General features: G+C 50.2%; 6 protein-coding genes across 6 annotated transcripts; 3 read left to right on the forward strand and 3 right to left on the reverse strand.

The window, feature by feature from the left end:
• Positions 1-3994: 3994 nt before the first annotated feature.
• MIND_01109900 (uncharacterized protein) lies at positions 3995-6383 on the reverse strand (the record flags this gene model as incomplete). The annotated part of the gene is made up of 7 exons (XM_037367664.1): positions 3995-4418; positions 4471-4619; positions 4670-5077; positions 5129-5274; positions 5323-5518; positions 5566-6110; positions 6164-6383. 7 exons carry the CDS (start codon positions 6381-6383, stop codon positions 3995-3997), a joined length of 2088 nt encoding a protein of 695 aa, XP_037217058.1.
• A 354-nt stretch (positions 6384-6737) lies between these two features.
• MIND_01110000 (RRM-3 domain-containing protein) lies at positions 6738-8242 on the forward strand (the record flags this gene model as incomplete). The annotated part of the gene is made up of 4 exons (XM_037367665.1): positions 6738-7011; positions 7061-7305; positions 7352-7972; positions 8021-8242. The coding sequence occupies 4 exons, from the start codon at positions 6738-6740 to the stop codon at positions 8240-8242; spliced, it is 1362 nt and encodes a 453-aa protein (XP_037217059.1).
• Positions 8243-8389: 147 nt separating this feature from the next.
• On the reverse strand, positions 8390-9849 carry MIND_01110100 (RNase Gf29; the record flags this gene model as incomplete). Its single annotated transcript, XM_037367666.1, has 9 exons — positions 8390-8499; positions 8551-8656; positions 8709-8813; positions 8863-8901; positions 9236-9283; positions 9340-9400; positions 9450-9465; positions 9512-9549; positions 9599-9849. The coding sequence occupies 9 exons, from the start codon at positions 9847-9849 to the stop codon at positions 8390-8392; spliced, it is 774 nt and encodes a 257-aa protein (XP_037217060.1).
• Positions 9850-10296: 447 nt separating this feature from the next.
• MIND_01110200 (Ribonuclease T2) lies at positions 10297-11640 on the reverse strand (the record flags this gene model as incomplete). The annotated part of the gene is made up of 4 exons (XM_037367667.1): positions 10297-10647; positions 10694-11113; positions 11165-11337; positions 11388-11640. 4 exons carry the CDS (start codon positions 11638-11640, stop codon positions 10297-10299), a joined length of 1197 nt encoding a protein of 398 aa, XP_037217061.1.
• Positions 11641-12842: 1202 nt separating this feature from the next.
• On the forward strand, positions 12843-13359 carry MIND_01110300 (uncharacterized protein; the record flags this gene model as incomplete). The annotated part of the gene is made up of 4 exons (XM_037367668.1): positions 12843-12865; positions 12919-13025; positions 13080-13246; positions 13300-13359. The coding sequence occupies 4 exons, from the start codon at positions 12843-12845 to the stop codon at positions 13357-13359; spliced, it is 357 nt and encodes a 118-aa protein (XP_037217062.1).
• A 1298-nt stretch (positions 13360-14657) lies between these two features.
• MIND_01110400 (MFS domain-containing protein) lies at positions 14658-17028 on the forward strand (the record flags this gene model as incomplete). The annotated part of the gene is made up of 13 exons (XM_037367669.1): positions 14658-14768; positions 14818-14870; positions 14923-14967; positions 15017-15140; positions 15191-15396; positions 15447-15564; positions 15611-15782; positions 15832-16037; positions 16083-16193; positions 16242-16324; positions 16371-16723; positions 16775-16864; positions 16916-17028. 13 exons carry the CDS (start codon positions 14658-14660, stop codon positions 17026-17028), a joined length of 1785 nt encoding a protein of 594 aa, XP_037217063.1.
• Positions 17029-19786: the final 2758 nt, after the last annotated feature.

Raw genomic sequence — 19786 nt, forward strand, 5'->3', positions numbered from 1 at the left:
GCGTCTCGCCATCAGCGCAGATGACATTCCCAGATATGCACCCGGGGTGGAGGCTGGCGCAGGAACGACACGGGTGGTTTACTGTCTAAAGCGGAAGGATATCTATCCGGGTCGTTCTTTTCTGCCAGTGCCCGTGCCGCGAGACCGGACCCAAAATCGGCCTACTTCAACTCCGTTTTGGTCACAAACCGCAGCAGAAGTCGGGATTGCACAACTTGAAGGCGTTGAATCAATCCTTGGTTTGGAAGCATACACGGCGGAGCAGTGGAAACACAATCTCGCGGGGGACGATACGCCAAGTCCATATTTGTTTATCATGACCACGTTACAAATTTGAGTAAGTATTTTCATTACAGTCACTACATAGATTGGCAAGTAGTAGTGGATTCAGGCTGAGTCATTCAGCAGGGATATTCAAATAAGTTTAGTACAAAAACTGTACTAAGTATTGGTAAGTACTGGCCTTAAGATTATATCATGATTTATAATTATTATTATCCTATATTATTATTGCTGTTATTATGGTTCTTTCATAGCCATTGGTGGAAACCAGTATCACATCATATGATTATATACAATTATATCATTATTATGGCTGGAGACTGAGAGACTATAATATATTATTCTGAATAGCTATCTGTGAGATTTAAATTAATAAAACTACGAGTCTTTATTGGATTAAGTAGTTGAAGGAGTTGGTGAGACTACTATCATTGGTAACCTCCTACCAGAGGAGTGACAGTACTTACTAATTCTGTCACTTATAGTATTGGTCTAAAGTTCTCAAAGACTCCTGCAATATTCTGTACAACATCTCTATATTCTAGCAATGTAGTCAGATAAGTAATATGACATGCATCATCCCCCAATAAGGTAATTTCTCATAGATGCATAACTAGAGGGGATTTACCAGATCATAATATTATACAGTGTTGCTGTCCAACTTTAGGTTGGGCAAGGCTCTCCTTGGAAATATACACCCAGAACAGAACAGAGGGTTCATTGGGCCAGCAAAGCAGTTAGGCTTTGGGTCAGGCCATGCAAGGCTCTCCTAGGTCGGGTAGCCCAGCCCTGTTTTGGACTGGGCTTTCAGGGCTTGGGCTGACTAGGACCCCTGATAATTGGGACCAATGTCGGATCCCAAGTTTGGACAAATTTAGGCTGAGCTCGGTGTCAGGTAGGTGCCAAAATCGGACACATCAGAGCCGAAATATAGACAGGTCATGGGCAATTTCAGACATTGCAATTCAGGATTGGGTGGAAGACGGCGTCAAGTTCGGACACAGTCATAGCCTTAAAAAATGCAATTTAGGCTTGATTGTCGGCTACAGATAGCTTCTGGTCATTTTTTGCTTCAGAAGCGCCGCAACTTGAGCGAATTCTGTACTTCTTATGGCAAAATTTGTATCATTTTTTTGATACGTCGGAGGCAGTTTCGGACATTCTTGGAGATCGGAGGGGTACCGGAGCCATTTTTGGACAGATTTTTGGCAAGGGGTCCAAGGAAAAGTTCGGACAAAAGTCAAAATTTGGCTTATTTTGGGATTCGACATTGGTCCCAATTATCAAGGGTCCTGGCTGACTAAAAACTCAAGCCCAAGCTCTGAGCCCGGCCCGGCCCCGGCCCGGCCCGGCCCTGGGCTCAGGATTAGGCCCTCCCTGGGAACAGTGTAAGTAGTTGTCATGATTATACACATGTATTACTCACTCACTATCCCTAGCAAGTATAACTGCTCTCTGTCAGGGGAACCCCCGCTTCGGCCTCCTTCGGACGCTCCGAACGCATCCGAGGCGCATCCGACCGGCGCCCCCTCGGACGCTCCGACCCACCCCGACCATCGTCCACGGCCTCCTTCGCCCGCACAATCACCGATCCGTCAAGACCCTCCCAACGATCACCTTGGGACAGAGCCTGCGACGCCGCTCAGGCCTTCTGCGCTCTACGTCGGCAGTTACGGACGACCAGTATATAGTTGGCGCCCTAGCAGGCGGACCCTTAGAGTTTCTTCTCTTTGGATCCTCCCCTACTAGGTCGGTCCCTCCGTGTATTTCCTGTAGCTTTTATTCACGCTTTGGATCCTCCCCTGCTAGGCTTTCGTCGGAGTCTCCAGGGTTGCCCTTACACTCTCTGGCTATTCTATTGTGCCCACCCAACACTCTGTTCACATAAGGATCAGCGGGAAATAGTACTTGTGATGGCACATCAATGTTCCAGCATGTCGGTGATGTCCCAACATTAGTGATGCATCCATATCCAGCCAGTATCTCTGCCAGTGAACTGTCATTCTGACATATCTCAAAGCCATCTGGCAGGAAGCCGATGTGACCCTCAACTCACATTGATGACTGTTGCCAAGGCGTCAGGCCTGTCAGGGCCAAAGCCCAGGGCTCAGGGCTTACTGAACATTAGGCCTGAGCCCTGAGCCCTGACAGGCCAGGTGCAGGGCCCTGCAGAAGACTGCAGAAGACTACAAGTCCTTGGAAACATACGCCTGGAACTGAACAGACAACTTGTCAGGCCGCAAGCTAGGCAAGTGGGGTCAAAGTCAAGTAGAGAGGGCCCTATACAGTGGTCCTTTGTCATTATTAGTGTAAGGTTCAAATTAGATTGTCAGAGCCATTGGCACCTCCTTGCACGCAGGGAAGCAATACAATTATTGGAAACAGAGATGGCTTATACTGGGAGCAAAACTGATGGCAGGCTGATGATGGTGCATTGTCAAAGGGACCCGCAGTGGTCTGGCAGCAGTTTGATGGCTATTTGCTCTCAAAGGTGTAAGGGCAACCCCGGAGGCCTGAGATCAAGGTCCTAGCAGGGGAGGATCCAAAGCGTGAACATTGGTAAGCGAATACAAATGAAGCTGACCTAGCAGGGAAGGATCCAAAGAGAAGAAACTCTAAGGGTCCGCCTGCTAGGGAGCTGACTATATACTGCTTGTCCGTAGCTGCCGCTGTCGGGCACAGAAGGCTTGGGCGGCATTGCAGGCAAGGTCCCAGGGCGACCATCGGGAGGGTGTTGACGGATCGGTGATTGTGCGGGCGAGATGGAGGGCCGGACCAGAGTCGGAACCGGAATCGGACCGGAGTCGCATGCGTCTCCGAGGGGCCGAAAGGGGGGTTCCCCTGACAGAAGGCATTTCCCCTCGCATTTGGGGTTTCTGCCCAAAAATAGGCCCTGAAGTAGGATTTATTTATGATAAATAGTGGACAAAAAAGATATATATCTTTATTTTAACAACTTAGAAAGATAACACATAAAACCCCAGGAAAGTAGACTTGATTTGTGAGAAATGGGGGGATATATTAAGTCATCAGATTGGACTTGACTCAAAGCCAATATCAGCTGATAATTATGTGGCTATGATTTGTAGTAAATAAATCCACCAAAGTGTACCTAATATATCAGAAATAAGTGACAAATTGCCACTATATATGACAAATCACCTTATATATGACAAATTGGGGCAATACTAATGTGACACCATTTTTTTAAAAAAATATTTCAGCTGGAATAAGGTGCACTTATTGTCCACAAAGCATGGTTAAGAAGGGGGTAGTCACAATGTATACAAAATTTGATAGCCAAATATTCATTCTTTTTTGTGAATCAGATACAATTTTTGCAACTTTTATTGCATATCAATCAGCAAAAAGGCCATTGTCTTGCACCATTATTTCTTATGTATAAATTCTGCTTATGGGACCATTTTTTTGGCTGAAACCCCAGAGTGTCTTGGGCTTACCAGTCAAGGTTTGGAATTTTCCTTTTGTAGGTGACAGCAGAAATGATAAAACTTTGAATCTGTTTTCTCCCAAATAAATCCTGCTTCATAGTGGAACCCCCCCAATGTGATCAATCATTTCTATGAGTTTTCAGTTCTGCACGCTCCAGGTTTCTTTCTGCCTTCTAAATATCTAAATAGGTGTCTTCAGGGTCTTGCTTCTTCTCCTTGGACACATCCGATAGCATTACAAACATACAAATTGGTATATCTCATCGAATAAACGTTGCATTGGTATGATAAGACGGCGCGACCGACCGGCCCGAATGCTGCCTCGCGGGCCGCTTTGCCGCCACAGGGGGCGGGGGTAGGCCCGCCATTATCTGTGCCTTTGTCGGGGGCGAGGTCGACATGGGCATGTACACCGTCACCGAGTCCTCCGACCTAACATCCTCCTCCCGCTCCCTTCTTGGTATCCCCGCCACAAACGGTGTCGGCGGAGGCAGCCCCAGCTCGCTTCTGCCATCAATCGTCCCGCCGGGTCGCCACTGCAGCATCTGCTCTCGTGTCTTCTTCTTCTTTCGTCGACGCATCAGTAGCCATATGCCGAGAATAATCAGAGCGAGGAGAGCCGCTCCGCCAAGTGCTGCTCCGACAGCGATGCGAAGTCCCAGATAGGCACTAGTCGCAACCACACTGTGAAGAAAAAAGATCAGTGACAAGGACAGTGGATGGCGAAGACACGAACGGAAGGCCACTTCCACTCCTCTGCGGCGCACCACTACTCGTTTGCGAGGGCAATCCAAACGACCCCAGCGTGGTTTGGCCAAAGTCTGTTCGTGCGCCAACAATTGCAGTCTGGTTTGTGGGGAGCTTGCCACCAGGAGCGACCGTGAACTGGAAGTGATTAGTCTGACTGACAGCAATGAAAAAAGGCCGCGACCAACATAAATCGCATCTCCAATAGCCCCATGCTGCAGCACCGGCGCGAAAACGGGCACCCCATTCGTCGTCTTCAAGCCCACCGTCATGCGATAAAACCCAGCACCCAATCCGGTCCCCAGCGACGTCGTTACCACGCCCGTGTCGTCTGCCCGCGCGCTAAATCCCTTGAAAAGCGAGAACTTGGACGGCGTTGTCGGTGTGATTTGTGTGGGCGAGTCGAGCAGGTCGAGCACAACATATGGGTGCCCTCTAACAAGCCCAGATGCATCGAGTTGTTGTGGGGCAGACGCATAGTTCCGGTCATTGGCAATGTTGCCAGACGCGAAGTTGGCGACGGCCACGCCAATAGTCATTGGGGCGTTGGGGAGAATGACGTCTCCGTTGCGGGGGTAAGTTATACGTGCTGTTGGCTGAAGAAGAAGAAGTCAATACGACGCATTCTTTCATACAAGAAAACGCACTATCTTGTCGGAAGATGGTAGTAACCCCATTGGCGCAGGATTACAGAATGCAGACCGGGCCGTGACAGAGAGGTCGATAAGAGGCAGTGTAGAGGACCCGCAGAAGTTGATGAAGTTGTTGCTGGAGGTGGCGGAGGCGGATTGTCCTAAAGATCATGGTCAGCATTCAAATGTGTCAATGAGTTAGCACGAACCAGGCTGAACGAGCTTGTCCATCCCATTATTCAAAAGACCGGGAGAAACAACGGTTGACAACAATGTCAAAGACGTTTGTGAATCATCTCTGAGGTTGAGCTTCCGTCGGGGGTAATGTCTTGTTTGGTCATGGAGCACAGTTTTTCTCTTGATGCGGGGAGTGCTACCTGGAGAGCCGTCCGCTGTCACCGTAATCTGCAGAAAACCAGTCAGTACCAGCCAACAACATGTAGCAAGCGCACATAAGCGACATCGTCTAATGACCCCGTCTGTACCGCTGAAGACAGGACAGGTTGGTGGTTACTTGCGCGCGAAGTCACAGTGATACGATAATAGCCCTCTGGAAGCCCGCCCGTGATACTTCTCTCGATGATGCCCGCCTGGCTTGCCGCCTGCGAGATGATAGCGAAAAACGCAAAATTGCGCGCGTCGGTCGGCGCTGTTGAGTTGGCGTCAATTTCCTCAATGACGAGGTGATGGTGGCCCTGCACAAGACCACCGGTCCCGACTTGCTGGGGAGCGCCAAGAAAGTTTTCATTTGGGTTTGTGAAGACACCCGAGCGGAGACTGTTGACATTGAGGGAGAGGGAGAAGGTGGTATTCGCGCGGAGGAATTTCCCGTTGGTGGGATCGAATATTCGGACCGAGGGGAGCTTGTCCGTGTCCGGAAATTCCCCCATAGGTACGGGGTTGCATGAGCCACCCAAGACTTGTTTGCCATTTGTGAGCGGAGTATTAGCGCAGAAGTTGATGAAGTTGTTGCTTGATACCAGGCTGGGTGTGACGCCTACCAAAAGCTGAGAGACAAATCGGAGAGCTGAATCGAGCAAGTAGACGCACCAGTCCCCGTTACCCCATCTGAGGCAAATCCACGAACGACCAATGTTGAATTAAGCACCAAACTCTGAGCATCGCCAATGGCCCGAGAAACCAAAGAACTGCGTGGAGAGGAGAAAAACCGGCGACGGCTACCAGAGCCGCCTGCTGGTCGCCCCCAAGAGCCAGACATGAGGGCGAGAAAGAAGAAAAGGCACCGGATCGAGCGCCGCCAAAAATGCATCAGCGATCGTCATGGCAGTGCCATGCTGCAAGTCGTGGGATGAATACTGATAAGTAACCTGGGCGCCGCCCGATACTTATTCACCACCGAGCTTTCGCGGTCAGTAATGCTATGATGCAAAGCCTTACCAAGGTGTGGGCCACTGTCGATATAGGCATCAAGGTAAGATCAAGTAAACTGTAGTTACTGTACTAATAGTAGTAACATTGACAATGCAAGCAAGGACAATGGAGCCTACCAGTTTCTTATACTAGCTCAAAATATGTGCAGAAGTAGTTAGTGTCTCAGATCCTCCAAAGATTTCCGTCCAGTTGTGGAAGAAAGTATCATCCCGTGACCGCGCCGAGTTTTTTCATGACCGACACCTTTGCTTTCTTACCTCGTCAGTTTGCTTCTAAACGCAAGCCGCCCACGCCCCACTCCACCGCTCCGTCCCATCGAAACAACCCGCCGGCATCCACACTCATTCAGGAACTCTCAGCTCCCCAACCAGCCAGCGATGCCCGTTTCGAAGAGAACGACGTCCCTCTTCTTCTCGCTTTGTCGCTCTCCAAATATTGGCTATGGATGAACCCGGAGCTTCGAATGGACATTGAGCGCTGCACGCGTGTCCGCGCCAACGATAATTGTGCGTGCACCGCTCGAGCAAAATGTGACGGACATGACAAGTTTTTTAGTTTTCCCTCTTAGCTACATCCTCGCGCCGCCATCTCCGCTTTCCTCCCTCGAGGCGTCAGAGACTCAAATAGCAAAGGCTCTACGGACGCACGGAACAAGTCTTGTTGACCTGCGTATGACCATCCCCTCTGCAGACCACAAGCGCAAAGCAGGCAGTTTCGAGATTCGACCAGCGTTCGACAGCGGTGGTGAAGGAGACTACCCTACAACGAGGAAGGGCTGGGATGACAGAACCGTTTATGTTGTGCGTAATCGTCGCTTGCCTATCATCCGTTTAACTCTGAGACTAGGAGAATTTGCCTGTCAAGTGCAAGACGCTTGCTGGAGTATGTCGTTTTATATCGAGTCTTCTTCTGCCTCAAGAAGGGCCAGGGCCATCTACCCCCAGCTCAGATTGCACGAGAATCCAGAATATCGTTTCTCCTGGCTCACATTCCGACGATGAGCCACCCAAGCTGAAATCTTTCGCCCTCGTCACGTTCAAAACCGTGAAAGATGCCATCTCGTTGGTGGAATCATGGCCATGGACGGGACTGCAAAGCTTGCATGAAACCGAGGCCGAGAACAAAAAGGAGGCCTTCCGCTTTGGCTTTCGCGCCTGTTCGAAAACGATATGGGAGGGACTCAACGCAGAATACCTACGATACCAACAACAGCTAGCTCACCCAACCAGGTTTGCTCCGAAGCAACACGATATCGACCGAGATGAACCCCGCATTCCAACTTCATCACCGTCTCTTTCCATCACCCTTCCATCTTACCCTCCGAATTGCCTTGTCTTTATTCGTAACCTCGACCATGGCACCAACAAAACCGCACTCCGGGTGTTATTCTCGACGGCTTTAGGGTACGATGCTGGAACAGTGGACGAAGCAATCGATTATGTCGACTACACCAAGGGTGTTGATTCGGTACTTGGCTCCTTTCATCCTTATTTTCATTGTATTTACCTTTCACAGTGTCATGTCCGACTGACCAGTCCGCTCCATGCGAATGCCCTTGTCAAGTTCTACACTGACGCCGCTGGCGCTATCAAGGCAGAACTGATAACCGGAACGCGAGAAGAGGTCTATTGGGAACGGGTACCCGAAAAAGTGCGACAACAAGCCGTTATGAGGTTGGTGGGTGGATCGGGAACTGAGACTGAGGAGAGGGAGCCTAAACGCAGGAAGAAACGATGAACCACTGAGGTAAATTTGTTCCCGCAATTACACTATGAGCTCGAATTGAATGCATATATCTATATCTAGGCATCATAGTTCTTCACGTTGCGACTTTTCCTTGCGCCGCTTATGACGAGACTGTCAGCCATTAGCACCATCATCGTTTCACTGAATAGCCTCGCTCACTGGTGTTTCCTTTCCACTGTGGCCTCCATTTCCTCCCTTTATCGGATACCGAATCCCACTCTGTGGACAATTCCCTTCCTCTGGAGCATCTATATCGTGTCGTTAGACGCCCCAAGCTTTCTTGAATGATCATTCATTACCAATCGCCACAAGCCCAGGCGTTGCGTCCAACAACGAGCCGCGGAGATTAAAGTACCATGACACGGAATCCAGCGTTTTGCCCTGGCAGTCAAGCGCGGGGACCACCTGTAGATGATCAGCATCAGGATTGGTGCGGACGGAGAACAGCGGAACGGACACCGGCTTCCGCCCGCAACGCGTCCTTCAGGCTTTGAAGCGTGTGCGTGCCGCTGCTGGAGGGTGTTATTCCGTGGTTCGCCAGCCAGGTATACGTTGGCAGAGTCTAGCGCGTTCGATCAAATTCAAGTGGCTAGGCAGAATTGGGCGCCTACCTGGAAGAGATTCACGACGAGTTGGAAGAAGGCCACGGCCTAGAGGGGAGTGAGCCATAATTGTTTCAAGGGTATCCCGGGTAGATACCTCTGCTCCTTTCGGACTTCCTTCCGGCAGACACGATGGACTTAGTGTGCTATTGCGATGTCAAGAAGGAGAAGCAACAATATGATGGACATCGTTCACCTGTAGCAAGTCCCATGCGTCGACCATTCATGCTGCACATCCCGAGCCAGTCAGAATGTAGCAAGGCCGAGCATGGCCAAAAGTCGCCCACCTCCCAAAAGGTCTCGTCCTTCCCGTTGATGTCGACCCAGTACTACATACCCCTCCATATCACTTGCGAGCCACAAAGAACGACGGGCCACATACAGTTTTCATGAAGTCGAGAGTGTCCTGTGCGCCTTGCGCTTCAAGCAACTGTGCATTGATGTTGACGTTGATGAGCCAGAACAGATGACGCTAGAATAACCTACACCCGCAATGTTCTTGTACGCCCGCGAACGGTCGCAATTCTCCTTGAATGTCAAATCGCAGCTGCAATTGACCCAATCAGGGCGAATTCAAGACCAGCAAGAAGACACACTTGTCCGGCCACAGCCCTACCCTCGCGTTATTTGACTGCATAGCGAGAGTGTAAAAACACACCGTGGATGGTCCAGCTGTCGCTCGGGCCTGTCGCAGGACTGGTATCCCAAAACTACGGGGCATTAAAGAGGAAATATTTCATCATACCCATACTTGCCTGGGTCTGCAATAGAAGACCCTGAAATATCAGTGAGAATCTCGCCAAACAGAGACGACGGCAAGCATACTCCAGGAGCCTCCAAACAGCAACTTCCAGCTGCGCTGGTGGCATCGTCGCTGCACGAAAGCGGGCCATTGGCGGGACACCCGCCGTGTGTCAATGGGATTTGAGTGTCTCGCGCGTTGACGAAGGCCAAAATGGCGAGGAACACAGAGGCTTTGAAGCGGGTCGCGGTCATGGAGGACTGGGTGAAGGTGGGGCGTGTGCCGTTCCGCGCTTTAGGCTATTAGTATGTGACTTCGAGCGCGGGGTTGATAATCTCCATCTCTACTTAGCGTCGCCCCATTTTAGCACACACGTTCCGCGCTCTCAAGTTAGCCTCGCGAAAGGTTAAAATCGCAAATGTACTCCCCCCCGGCACCCACATATTGGACCGTATGGGCTTACTATTATTATTACTTCCGGAAAGTACTGTGAATGCTACAACTTGTTCATCTTTCGACCGCAACCCACCTGAGTCGCTAGAACTCTGCAGCTCAGGCTGGAGATCTCGCTTTACAAGAAAACATCCGGCGAGGCGTCGGCCGCAGTATCGCCGTTTTCATGGACACCGTTATACTCATTGTTTGACGCCGATGCAGAAAAGTGATCAATTGAAGGTATATTAAGCATACACCGATTCCCCTTATGTCGACGTAATAGCCAGGGTATAATCCTGAGCATGGCCCGAGCCAGTGAACACCGTCTGCACCGTCGACCCACTCGGCGTGGCGTCGCTTGTCCAGCTCGTCGATCCGCCGCTCGCCAACAACAGTTTTCCGCCACTGGATACGGCGGAAAAGGAGGTGAGGGAAACGCCAGAGCCGCATGCGAAGGTACCGCTCGCGACGCCGCAGTTGCCCTTGGAGGAGGTCATTGTGAACGAGTCAACAGTGCCGGATATCGTGAAGGTGGCGAGCGTCTGCGTGGACCACGTGCCAAGAGAGAGGATGCCCCCAACGGAGGAGGCGACAAGTGTGGCTTTGGCGGGGAGGGTCTACAGAAGTAAGTCACTGCAAAAGGGACAAAAAATGTTGACGCACTCCGGTGCTACCACCACCGCCTCCACCGCTGCTCCCGGTCGTCTTTGGCGCGTACTTGATACCCGTGCTCGAGCAAGTCGAGGCCGTGGCAGCGTTAATCGGCACGAAAGTTCCATCGATGACGCTGCCCTTCAGGTTGAAGTAGTAGAATACCCCGTTCAATGTCGAGCCGCTACATTGGAACGCGGGCGTGAACCCCCACTTTGCCCGAACAGCAGCTTGCAAAGCAGACAACGTGTAAGTTGTCGATGAAGAGGGGACGATCCCCGCGGCGGAGAGCCAATCAAATGTGGGCAGTGTTTGGAAGAGTTTGACGGTGGTCTCGAAGAATGCGACAGCTTCCGCCCCTTTCGAGCTTCCGGAGGGCAGACAGCTGGTCTTCAGAGTGCTGTAGCACGTGCCATGGGTCGCCCATTCGTGCTGTTAGAGGATATCAGCGTGAAAATAGATGGAGAAAAAGAACGTGCGTGCCTCCCAGAGCGACTCGTCCGTCCCATCAGAGGGCAGATTCTTCCAAAAGGTATTCATGAACGAAAGCGTCGAGGCAGCACCCTGGTTGGTGAGGAGCGTGGATATGCCGGTGTAGTCGCGCGAGGAATCGCAGTTCTCGCTGAAGGTCCCGTCGCAATTGTCCGGCCACAGTCCTTGTTACGAGTTAGAGAAGGGGCCACAAAGAAGGAGTAACTACACGCACCATGGATTGTCCAGCTGTTATTTGGGCCGGTAGACACAGGCGTCGCATCCCAGAACTGGGTTTGCAGTAACAATCCTCCGGGCGACTCGAAGCAGCATGTGTTGCTAGAGGTCGTGCTCCCACATGAAGTCGGACTATTGGCCGGACAGCCTGACGATATGGCTGAAGTTAAGGCCCGCTCTGTCAGAGAGGTATTCACGGCCCAGCTCGAGACTGTTGGCAGAGCGGCGAGGAGAAGGGGAAAGAGGGACATGGTGGGGACATGGTCGTGAAGATGGGGCCACGTTTATCAAGACTTCTTCCTCTTTTCCGTAGTCCGAGATTGGCTTGCAGAAGCAGCTGACGACGGCCAGGATGCACGCGTCTTTGGTGATGAGGCTATTTTCGACGATAAGATATAGGGCTGTCCCATGCGCTCGTGGACGGATGGAGAGTTCCGAAGCTGATGTGTTTTGGGGCTAGGACTTATTATTATCCTAGGATGTCGGTTGCTTGAATTCGTTGAACAGCTAGTAGTGCCAGTGAGCGCTCTGTCCCTCATTCTGTTGAAGAAAACTCGGAAGCCGATACTGACGAGTACCCTTGAGGTTTATTAGACGAATTCGAATCCTGCTTCTTGACCAGTGCCTCGTGAGATATGAGCGCAGAGTATTGGTTGGCACGGAACTGCCTCCACCCACGCGTGGGCTCCACTCGCAACAGACGACAGCTGTGAGCGCTCACAAGCTAGCTGTTTCCTGAGCGCCCTTCGCGAATCGATGGTGAAAGGCGGATCAAGCTGTCGCCATCTGACTAATCCGCGTCACTCAGGCTGATGTCGGTCCGATTCCGAATACCCGTGGAGATGATGAATCTTGGCTCGTCTTGGCCACTCAAGTCGCGATATTTGCGCACTTTTTGTAGGTGTATTGATTCATGAATACAGCCGCTTACAAGCCACAGTATTGTCCACCAACCAAGAGTGTCTTGGACAATATCTACTCGACGTCGTCAACCAGGACATTGGTACCAATCTGAGCCAAACTCTCGGGCTGCCCAAGCCGACGCGGCGACAAGGATTTGCTGGGCAGCTGCCGGGGCTTGATCAAATGTGTTTTACAAGCCGAGGGGTTGCCGCGCGCGTGTGATGTCAAGGCATGGGCTTGGCCTGTTCTTGGCCACCAAGTGCCACTCGCTTAACCGCCCAGCATCCCTTGAAAAACACCCCGACTTTGGGTGTCTGCGATCCTATCTGAAGGCCGTTTGCTTCGCGAGGCATTGATATTGTCTAAGCCCCAGGTTGCTGTGCCAAGGGGTCAACAGGGAATGCACGGAGCGGGCAAGCCAATGGAAAAGCCTTGTACCTAAACCCGAAGACAGCTTGGCGCCATCTTGGCCACTCAATTTAAGGCTTTCGCCATCGTCTCGCTGCTCCCACACACCCTTCTCCCCCCCTACCGCCATTTCCCGCCCTCGATGTACTTCCTTACACAGCGCAGGTGCGCCCTTCCCGCCATTGATGCGTATAAGCCACTTACCCCCACAACCATAGTGACGCCAATACGGACACTGAGTTCACTACGTCTGAACTAGAGCCTAGCCGCCAGGCCTCCCGCCACCTCTCTGCAGCATGGGAGATTGGGGTCATCGTCGCATTACGTGCGTCCCTCATACCGCTTCTTCACTGGCGTCAGACTAACTCCATCTGACCAGTGTGCCTCATAACGCTTGTGGTCGGGACTGCCATCTGGGCTCGTCGCAAACGGCGGCAACGGAAAGAAGAAGACCGCTACTGGAGTGCGCGCAATGCTGCTCGCCGGAGGCAGGGCGAAATGCACGAGAAGACTGACTATTCGCGCACACCTGTTTCATTGACGAAGGTATGTCTTGCTATCACTCCTTTCTCTAGTCATCAGGCTCACCCACCGACTAGCCACCAGCCGTCCATCCTTCCCCATCGTCGCAGCCGTCGCCGTCACCGCCGACATCCTGATGCCCTACGCATGGCCTGCTTTTCTTCTCCTCTCGACATTCCAGACCCTCGCGAGGGCAATCGCTGTGTTGCTATCCGTTCGCTCCCCTGATTTCCACCATTCTGTAACTACCATATGCATTGGTCTAGCCCAGCATGGTGCGGCCGGACGCGGGCGAGGAGAGCGGGTTTTGGATGCTATGTCGCATCGGCTTGTTGTGGTTCTTCTCTGAGAAGGACGACTGGCCGTTTCTCTTGGGACTTGGTTGGACATTGTTGCATGTATCGCATCGTATCAATATCGACTTGGCAGCTCGCATGAGCATGAGCATATACCCTTTGTTGAGCTGTTATAGGCTGGTTGCCACAGGTTGCCACGTGGTCGTGCGGGCAGAGTGTGACGTCGCTCTCTCATTAATTCTCTCCGCCGACTTGCAAGTTTTGGAATGCTGTTTGCTCCTTGGATCATGTTTAATCGCATGAGGCTGCACAAAGGAGTCGATAACCTCTGTAACCGCTATCACTTCTGCCGGTCGACAGATTCTCAGAACGGTTCTGGCCTGCAAAACCCGTACCGCGTCCGAGACTCCGAGCTGAGCCGGTCATTTGGGTGCAAACGACAGAAACCAATAAAAAACACACAAGTTTGACGCCAGCAGCGGCGTCAGTACTTCAGTAGCCCAGTAGTAATCAAGTGCGGTGCTCCATCTCACTCCCTCAAACAACCAAGGGCCTCCTCGAATTCAGGTCCACGGTCTTGGCGGCGCTGACAGCGAAGACCTCTCATGTCGTGTGAACTGCAGAGTCAAGCGTGGTTCTCTGGTGGCCGCCCAGCGATTGTCGAGTTGGCTAATTACGAGCGGAGGACCGCTTCAGTCATTGATTCCAATTTCTTTCGCCAGTGCCTGATTCACGACCACAACGCTCCGGACCTGGGAAACCCAATGAAACGCGGCCGGCTTAATCTGATTACGGAGATGCTGGTGCCATACTTATGTCAGGGAGCACATGCTCGAAAAAAAACTTCCTCCTTGACGACTTGGCTCTCTGTCCAGTGCCCTCTCGATCCGGCGACGACCCTTGGCTAAGCCAGTATCGACAGCCTCATGCATTCGACCGCTGACGCCGCTGGAGGCTACGCGGTTAAGTATCCAGCTTGACGGAACGCACATTTTATCTGATAATGATAGTCGACGATCATTTGCAAAAAAAATGATGCGAGCGCATGCACTTCTCAGATTCAGAAGCCAGGCATATAAGGAACCCGCGCCGTCAAACAGCCGAGTGTCCGTTGCTCTTCTCTTCTTCCCCCCACGGCCATGTCCACCGACGAAAAGCAGGCGTCTCCAGCCTCTAGCGCCGCGAACATCGACATTGTCGCCGTCAAGGGCACGCAGGGCGGCGTTCGCGCTATAGAAGCGTTGCAGTCGGTTAGCGGGGCTTCATGGTCGAATAGTATGTGCTCACTATACCCTAAAGGTATGGGGAACCAAATCGAAGATCGCACTGTGGATATCAGTGGCGCTGGCCTCGTGCGTGACGTGTCTTTTCTTCTTCTTCTTACTTCCTCTGACATGGCGCTAGGTACATGTACATCCTCGACAACGGCACGAACTGGGCCTGGGGGAGGTCCGCTTTCCGTCTTCTCCCTTCTCCAAGACACTTAACTTGGCCGCAGCTATGCCACCATCCAGTTCGGACATTACCAGCAATTCGCCGCTATCCAATGCGCGACCTCCATCCTGCTCGCCATCGGCAAGCCGCTGTTTGCAAAGCTGACAGACGCTATTGGGCGTGCAGAGGTGCGTGAAAACTTGACCGCTGTCGTTCTGCTCGCTGAGACGATACCCAGTCCATTGCTGTCGCTCTGTTTTTCTACGTGCTCGGCTACGTTGTCAATGCCTCCACGCCCAACATGGCGGGCCTAGGTGCCGGCAGTTGCATCTGGGTTCTTGGCTTCTCTGGTCTCCAAATTGCGCTCCAGATTGTCATTGCGGATGTGACGACGCTACGCTGGAGGCCCATCATCTCCTCTTTGTCGACTGGCGGGTGGTATTTGTGCGTCTCCATCTTTCTCTCCTTACCTCAGACTGAGTCCCGGAACATAGCATTAACTTCTACGTCAACGGCCTTATTACGACCAAGCTCACCGAGCCCGGAGGACTGGGCTGGCGCTGGGGATATGGCATCTACGCCATTTGCTATGTTCCGGCCCTGCTGCCCATCGTACGAGCTTTCCGCATTCAACTTCCTCCTCTTACCTTCTCACAAGATTCTCGTTCTTCTCTGGGCCAAACGCCGCGCCAAGCAACTGGGCAAGATCCACAATTTCGAGCCAACGCCGGCATTCAGTGTTTCCTTTGGCACAAAAGTCGGCCAGTTCTTCACCGAGGTTGACGCTGTGGGCCTGCTCCTTCTTGGCGCGACTTTAGCGCTTATTTTCCGTGAGCACTCGCCTCCCGTGTCTGGCTGTCGTCAAAAGCTGTGCTATAGTTCCAATTGTCCTTGCCGGCGGTGCCTACGCCACCACCACTTGGCACAACCCCGCGGTCCCCGCTATGATGGTCATCGGCGCATTCGTCGCCCTCCCGCTCTTCGTTTTCTGGGAGGCGCGCAAGGCCGCATACCCGGTCATCCCCTGGCGCTTGTTGCGCAACCGCACCATCCTTGCGGCGTGTGCAATTGACTTTTTCGACTTTGTATGTTTTCCCTGCTCCTTTGGAACGATTGACTTATTTGTGTAGGTCTCGTTCTACCTGACCTACGGAGAGCTGTACGGCTTCGTTACCGCGACGACCAAATGGGACCTGGGCAAGCTGGTCTACTACAGCAACGCGCAGTCGCTGTCCTTGACTGTTAGTCTGATTTCTGGCGAAATCATAATCAGCTAACCAGTTTTCTAGTTCTTCGGTCTCCTCTGGGCCGCATTTGCCGGGTTCTTCAAAACTGGATACAAATACTCCCTCATCGCGGCTCTCGCCATCCGGTCCGTCCTTCCGATGGGCTTTATAACCCTCGCTCACTCTCTTCAGCATCGTTGGTGTCGGATTAATGTTCTATGCCCGCTCCCACGCCAACACCGCCGCGCTGGTTATGACGCAGATCATCCAGGGCCTCGGCGGGGGTATCGCCTCCACCAGCGCGCAAATCGGGGCCCAGGGCGCGGTTCCCCACCAAGACGTCGCCCTCGCCACCGCCGCCATTCTGCTTTCGGCCGAAGTCGGCGGTGTTGTGGGGACAGCCGCGGCCGGCGCGATTTGGGTCAACAAGCTGCCCGTCGAAATCGCCAACCACGTGCCGAGTCTGAACAGCACGGAGATTGCGGGCTTCGTGGGGATGCCGACGCTGGTGAGGGGACTAGAAGGGCAGATTTACAAGGACATGGGTGCGGTTTTCCCTTTCCAAAGTCTTAACATATGGCTGACATCCTTACCAGTGGCTGCTTATGGCTCGACTATGCGCCTTTTGCTTATCCCCGGGCTCGTCGTCTCGTTCATCCCCCTCGCAGCAGCGTTCTTCGTCAAAGGTAGTCATTGTTTTCCCCAGCCTTTCTTCGCTGCTGACGCATTTGAATCAGACTTCCGTCTGCTCGAGATCCAAAACGCTGTCGAGGTCAAGACCCTCGACGGCAGGCGCGCGCAAGACGCAGGAGAGTCGATTGAGCCCGAGGTTCTCGAAGCAAAGGTGTAACAAAAATAGAGTACTCTTATAATATATTTGCTGTAACCCGTGCAAGGGCCTCTGGCGCCTATGCCTGCACTTGAGACTGAGACCTTGCTTTAGTTTATGTGTATTTTTATCCATGATCTGGCTTGTCAGTGTTACAGATTGGTTAATGTTTTAACCCTGCAATGCTGGGTAATATTGTAACAAATATATTCTGAGAGTAAAACTCCCTTTTGGAAGGAATTTATTTTGGATAATTGCACTTTAGTATTTTCCTATCATATGAACATGCCTTGAAACCACAATTCTGCCTTGAAATACCTGAGAGATTTATTATATGTGGTTTCTCACCTGCTATTGTATTTCTGTTCACTAATTTTAAAGTATCTCCCACTGTTTGCACTGAATTTCAAGCAATCAATAATGTTATAATGGTGTATTGAGTTACAAGTTTTCTCATCTAGGGCAATATGATACCATATGGGCATCTGTAGTTTAATATCTAGATCAATCTGGAGACCATATATCTTGAAGTTATATTTTTTTGCAGATTTGATCGTTCTTTTAACTTGTTCAGGCAGCTTAGTAGATTTAGAAATAGGTAAGGTCATTGATTGTAAGATAGATTAATCATTTTCCCTTCAGGTTTCTGAAGATAACTTTGCGTCCAAACAAAATCTATCAAACTATCAACGAAGTAACACCAGAATGGTCTAGACTCTCCTTGAGAGAGACATATTTTCAGGTTCCTCAAATCAATTGTATCATTTCCAGTTTCAAGATCAAATATACTTCTACCTTGTAACTCAATAGGAGGTCTTATTGTATCATGAGCCACTCTTGCTTTTTTGTTGTCCTATAAGAATGCATGTTGCATTCTCTGTAATGTTGTTTCAATTTCCTCAGGCATCCCTTGAACATGGGTTGGATATTGTGTTCTTCCTGCAATACTCATATTTATGATATGTCTCTTACCCTCCAGTCCAGGACTTGCCCATATAGCACGTCCTAAATCACCTCTAATTTTTCAAGCACGGATGACCAAGGATTAATACTCCTTCAGATTATTTCCAAGACAAGAGGTATGCATACCTGAAACCCCCGACGTCAGGTCAGAAAAGTGAATTAGCTACTGCTGGACACCCCCCTCCCTGTGTGACGTCACGCCATGTGATTGCACGTGATGTCCCAAAAAGGCAATTCCTTGATGGGCGCCAGAAACTGGTGAAAATGTTATGCAGTACTACTAATTTCCTCTATATATAGTGTCCCTTCTTGTGCCCTCCACCCACATTCACCCTGCAGACATAATTATAAAACCAATTTTGGCTGCGGGCATAGCTGGCAGGTGTGACTTGGGTGTGACATGGCTGTGTCATCACCACCTAAACAGGAAATTCCTATTAAAATGTTTATACATGCCTCAGAAGAACCCCAAAATCTGTTTTCAATGACAATTATATGCATTCTGAGACCATTAATAGCATTCCCAGCCACTCTGTACCCTACAAAAGAAAAGTGAATTAAGGCCACCAGACCACCCCCCTCCCCCCTGACGTCTTGGCTTGCGCCGGCACATACCCCTTGTTCCAAGATGTGCACCTAACATTCTAAAGCTTTCACTTTCATATAAGATTTTCATTGAATCTGGGATAATATTTTTTGGTGAGTTTAATTCTTCTCTGATTTATAACATTTGCTCAATATTCACTCTTCCCAAATGGTACAATGTCAGTTTTGGATATATTAAACTTTGCAGTTGAGGCTTTACACCAAGTATCCAAGATTCTCCACAATAAAGTCCAGGAGTCATAGCTAGATAGATATATAGTTGTATCATCTGCAAACAGCAAGATGAGAAGTCTACGTTCAGTTCCTAGTACTTCAAAAAATTAATCCCTTCCAGGTCTGAATTTCTTAATATGCATGCTAAGGGTTCAATTGCAAGATTAAATAATAAGCATGATAAAGGATTACCCTGACGCACTCCTCGTGTCACATTAAAATGTGAGCTTAACTCTTCATTGATCATAACCATAGTTTTTGCTCTAGTATATAAATTTAGAACACAGTTATAAAAGTGTGGAGGAAATCCCATATGTATCAAGACTTTTTTTTAGATATTCATGGTCAACTCAATCATATGCCTTCTCTTGGTCCAAGGCCACCAATACTCCATTTTCTTCTGCTACATCTGCATAATCTAGTAAAAAATTTGCTAGTTTAACTTGATCATCAATTCTCCTTCCTTTTATAAATCCAGCCTGGTCTGGGTGTACCAGATTTTCAGCAACCTTTATCAGTCTTAGAGAGTAAGTCTTTGTCTTCAATTCATAATCAGTATTCAAACATGTCACAGGATGATAATTAGAAATTATAGACCAATCCCTTTTTTTATAAATAGGACACAGGTATTTAAAGATATTGAACAAAATGGAGTGAATATACCTTAGTTAGGAATGTCATTATATCAAAAGTGGGAAGACCTTGAGATTTGAGTTTTTCATACCTAATATCTAACATCTTATAAGATTCCATCTAAACGAGGTGATTTATTGTTATTAGAGAGTTTTAGTGCTTGTTGGACATCATTTCTATTAAAATCTATGTCTATTTGCTTATACTCATCCTAAGGAAGATGAATATTGCAATCCTCCAGGACTATATCTGTGTTTCATGAGTTTACCATAGCCTCTATCATCTATGTCAATATCTATCGTTTGGACAGAATTATGATAATCTCTTGCCATTTGACTCATGATTTTAGGGTCAGACACATATT

Source organism: Mycena indigotica, assembly GCF_014461135.1.
Source record: "Mycena indigotica strain 171206Taipei chromosome Unknown Mind.scaff0009, whole genome shotgun sequence".
NCBI lineage: Eukaryota > Fungi > Basidiomycota > Agaricomycetes > Agaricales > Mycenaceae > Mycena > Mycena indigotica.